Source organism: Sinohyriopsis cumingii, chromosome 4 (assembly GCF_028554795.1).
Source record: "Sinohyriopsis cumingii isolate HCF-2022 chromosome 4, ASM2855479v2, whole genome shotgun sequence".
NCBI classification, from domain to species: domain Eukaryota; kingdom Metazoa; phylum Mollusca; class Bivalvia; order Unionida; family Unionidae; genus Sinohyriopsis; species Sinohyriopsis cumingii.
In genome coordinates, this window is record NC_142964.1 from 54645815 (window position 1) to 54650580 (window position 4766).

General features: G+C 35.6%; 1 protein-coding gene across 1 annotated transcript; it reads left to right on the forward strand.

Annotated features, from left to right (window-relative positions):
* Positions 1 to 1457: 1457 nt before the first annotated feature.
* LOC149801191 (baculoviral IAP repeat-containing protein 7-B-like) lies at positions 1458 to 4435 on the forward strand. Its single transcript, XM_089956776.1, has 2 exons — positions 1458 to 1676; positions 4280 to 4435. Exons 1-2 carry the CDS (start codon positions 1458 to 1460, stop codon positions 4433 to 4435), a joined length of 375 nt encoding a protein of 124 aa, XP_089812902.1.
* The last annotated feature ends 331 nt before the right edge of the window (positions 4436 to 4766 follow it).

Here is a 4766-nt window from a genome sequence, read left to right on the forward strand (position 1 = left end):
CCCTTTTTTAAAAAATTTAAAAAAAAAAAAATCCCATGTTAAATTCCCCTTGTCCGTAGATTGTCCCACGATTTATTCCCATGTTAAATTCCCCTTGTCCGTAGAGTGTCCCACGATTTATTCCCATGTTAATTCCCCTTGTCCGTAAAGTGTCCCACGATTTTTCACCATGTTAAATTTCCATTGTCCGTAGAGTGTCCCAAGGGGTTCTGTAATGCTAATTCCCATTGTCCGTAGAGTATCCCCCTTCACTACTGATGCTAGTAAAGTAGTGATTAAAATTAGTATTGTATTAACGATTGGTTTTAATATGGGCCTAATCTTACGGAATATGTATGGACAAGTCCAAAGGATTTCTGTTATATATCATTGATTTTGTTTACCACCAATCGAACAATAAGGTAGTCTGTTGTATTTTGTAGAACGCCATGTCTGTAAGAGGCGCCCAAACCAAGAGTAGGGAAACACAGCCAGATCAACTTGGGATTCATGCAGCCAGGCCAAAATTTTCTCAATATGCTGTCCTTTCGAATCGAAAAGACCCTTTCAAAACCTGGAGAAAGTATACCCCACTTCAACCAGATGAGCTTGCTGAAGCTGGATTCATATATGGCGTACTGACTTACTTTTAGGTTTAAAATGGTTTAAAGACTCATAATTTATCGGTGAGAATTTATAGATTTTGCTATTACTTTTTGTAATATAACAAAGCCATACCTTCTATTTACTTGTCATTAATCGAAGCATGCCATTTTATGGTCTCTTCATTCACCCATTAATATTCACAGTCTTGCGGAAATATGACCAGTATATAAAATCAGGAAAATTTATTTCTGTTCAGTTGACTGCCTAGTATGGTAATGAGCAAAATGTATTTCTGTACAGTTGGCTGCCTAGTAGGGTAATGAGGAAAATGTATTTCTGAACAGTTGGATATAGCAGCTTAAGTCGTCACCCGTTTCGGACTTGAATATTCCATATAAAGTGATGCAACACCCGTCCAGGTCTATATCGTTCGTTTACTGTTTCTTATGATCATTTATCATGAGAATTATTACAATTTAGGATCGTTATGAATTTAAAATGCATAGTCATGACATCAAACTATCACATGACATGCAATTATTTCTTCTTATCATAAACTGAATGAACAAAATGACCATGTTTGCATTAGAATATTCTTTCGTATTTGAACAAGAGAAGCCTAATAAAATAAACGTCTTGGCAACAAGTAATTCAGAATTTAGCTGAATTAATTTGCATTATTTGTGCAGTAAATTATGATAACGATAACTTCTAATTTGAATAAACTATTTGCTAAATGTTTATTGAATGTTTGATATTTGTTGTTTGCGTCTTTATTGCAGCCTTTTCCTATGTATCTCCTACATGTTGAAATAGTTTCTTTCGGTTTATATAAGCAATTCCATATAGCTCTGCTGTATGTCTATCTCCTAATGTTCTTGAATTCTTCGGGTGTTGGTGATAGTGTAAAGTGTTACTACTGTGGTGGTGGACTCCGATACTGGGAACCTGGTGACGAGCCATGGACTGAACATGCCAAGTGGTACCCCAGCTGTCCCCATATTGCCTTCAACAAGAGAGCCAAGTTTGTTGAAGAAATACAGGCAAAAGAGAGGTTAGAAGATTCAGTAGAAAGTTCGAGGAGTACAGTTGTATGTAACCTTATTCGCATGAATTATCTCCTGGAAATAAATTATTGATGTCTTGTCGAGTACCATGATATAGATATATATAGTTTTCTCGCAATAAAATCCAAAATTTATTGCAGCATCACGTTGCATTGAACATTCCAGTGAAATGATTGGAGAAAACGATAATAAGAATAGCGTGGGTTTATAATAATGCTAATTGTATATTTAGCTCTTTTGACCATTTGACCTTGAAAATAATATTCTACTAAACCTTAACCATTTTTCTACAAAAAGAGATCATCTCTGGCTAACATGTTATATTATTACTGGCATTAGTGACCACCACGCTGTCTTCCAATGTCAGTCCGCCGAAGAAGAATCCAGCCAACAAAAACCATATATATAGAATAGGCCGATAAATCAGCTCCTCGCCCGTTACGATATTGATTTTCGGTTTAGGGGATGATATCACATATTCATTAAAAGCTACAAATAGTGGAGGCCAATTTTGCCTGCACACATCGGTATACATTTTATACACTTTCCGGAATTTATCGCGTCTGTGGAGCTACTGTCGGTGAACGTACATTATGTTTCCGAAGCAAATCCTATGTTCGGTCACTTGTAAATCCACGTGGAATAGCACAACCATTTTTCCTATGGCCATTTTTAATATAGCGCTAGAAATGGCTGTTACCAGTTACCACTATGTGTCTAAAGTGTACGCAGGTTTGTTCCGCAATGATTTGCATGCAGCAAAATTACACATTTTAATGAACAGGTGACATCAGACTGACAATATCGTCCATCAGTATCAACACAAATGTGGGTGGGTGGGTTGATTTATCATAATATATGGAACAAAGCGAGCATATAAAAATTAAATAAGTATATCATTCTAGTCAGGTTTAGATAAACTGAATATAAGATATGGATTTATTTCTTACGACTCCAGAGCGAATATATTTAATTTAAAAAGTACTTTGCTATGTTGTGGAGAAAATTTGCTGATGCTTGTACTTCACGTATACACATATCTTCTTAGAGTTAATTCGTAGATAAATTCACCGGGATAATGTCAATACGTCTTATGTAAGATTACGACTTTTTACCTATTCTAGACACAAGAAACTGCCTGTCTGTTGTTTATCCATTACGCAACGACCCGTTCAAAGCCATTTCAAAGGGAGCTCTACGACCAGGCCGACCAGGTAGAGGCTCATCTTTTTGTTTTGTAATCAGTCAGTGATATCATGACCGGCTTGGAGCAAGTTCGGGCTTTTGGGGACTGGGAACCCGAGTAGAACAAGTGATTGCTAAGTTACCCCTGAGCAGTTTTCAAAGAGATCAGACCGTATCCAATCAAAACTGAGACATTAAAATCTAGGGCGGAATCTCAACGAGCAACCGCTTAGGTTCGGACCAAATCCATTTTTCAATCAGTAATTGTGTGAACCTCGCCAAGGGTGGATCATATAGAAGTTGAGAAGCATTAGACTATACTCCGAGTAGCCGAAGTTGTGCACTCGTTAAAAGGCGGGAAGGAATTCAGTCAAATTCTAAGTTTGGATTTGAGGACAAAGGCTTTTTGATTTAACATATCTTCACCCGAATATGTCTTACTTTCATAACTAGTGTCTTATACATTATTATGTACATTTAATTTATCAGAAATGGAATCTTCCATGTATAGCTGAATCATCAAAATACTTCTTACTTTCATAACTAGGTGTTGTAAGATTGATACATTATTATGTACATTTAATTTATTAGAAATGGAACCTTCCGTGTATAGCTGAATCATCAAAATACCGTAGCGTAGCGTATAGTGAATTATTAACACGCAAGATTAACATATGTAGATCGTTAGACTGGAATCGAAGTGGGTGGTGTATTTGCTACTATGTGAAGTTTACAGTATTTTCCTTTCCAACTGAATTTTTTATATTAATATCCCGGATAGAAGAACAAATACAAGCGAAAGGAAAAGGATGACATCACATGTACCAAGAACATTACGAATTTTTTACATGCGTATTTGTGACAGAATTGTAAATGTAATGAAAGCAATCGCTTTAAAAAAATATAATGCTTACTGATGTAAACATATTTGATACATATAGCCCAAGTTATGATATATTTTAGTGAATATAATACTAACTATGATAACAATTTTAATTATGATAATAAGGATTATAATTATAATAATAAATACAGTATTTAAAGCACAACAATTATTCTGTGTACCAAGTTAGAACATATTCAAAGTTAGTTTATGGAAAATGTTCTTCTCACATTGTTACTGATGTTTCTCATTACATATACTGCATATGACATGTGTACTTGTATTTGAACTGTAAACAATATATAATGTATGTTTAAATATTCCTACATACCTACCCGAATTTTAAAACCAGTGCAATAGGAAATACAGATAATTTTGTTTGCCTAATTAAATCAGTATTAAAAAGTATTCTTCTGTGTACGAAGATGCAAAAAATTCAAAGCTAGATTATGCAAAATGTTCTCAGATTTTTGCTTTTGTTATTCATTACATATGTTGTTTTATTTGCAGAAAACCTCCAATTTATACATAGAGAAACTGAAAGATTAATAGATGAAAGAACTTGCATTGCAAAATTTGTCTTCATTCACTGGCCTGCGTGATTTTCCATCCATGTGGACACATGACATCCTGCCCACAATGTGCACCTGCTTTGTACAGGTGTCCACGATGTAGGAAAGACACTAAGGGAACTGTTATAGCATACTTTGCATGATTTGACTCCTGGAAGGATCACCAACATACGGAAAGCTACTGGCAAACATTGTCCCATACCCACGCTAGCTTGACCGAGACTCGAGGCAACTCGAACAGAGGTGACATATGAATAATATGTAAAGGCGAGTGCTGTAGACCATTGGGTCACCCAGCGCCCCATCAAGGAGGAAGCTTGAATGATTGTGGGATACGAAACGCTTTAGACTCTGACATTAATAAACAATAATAATTGAGGAAGGAAATTGTGTTTTACCATGTAATCATCATCCTCATCCTCATCCTTTTCCTTATCATCATCATCATCAATCCCTTAGCCCTAGAGATCGTTG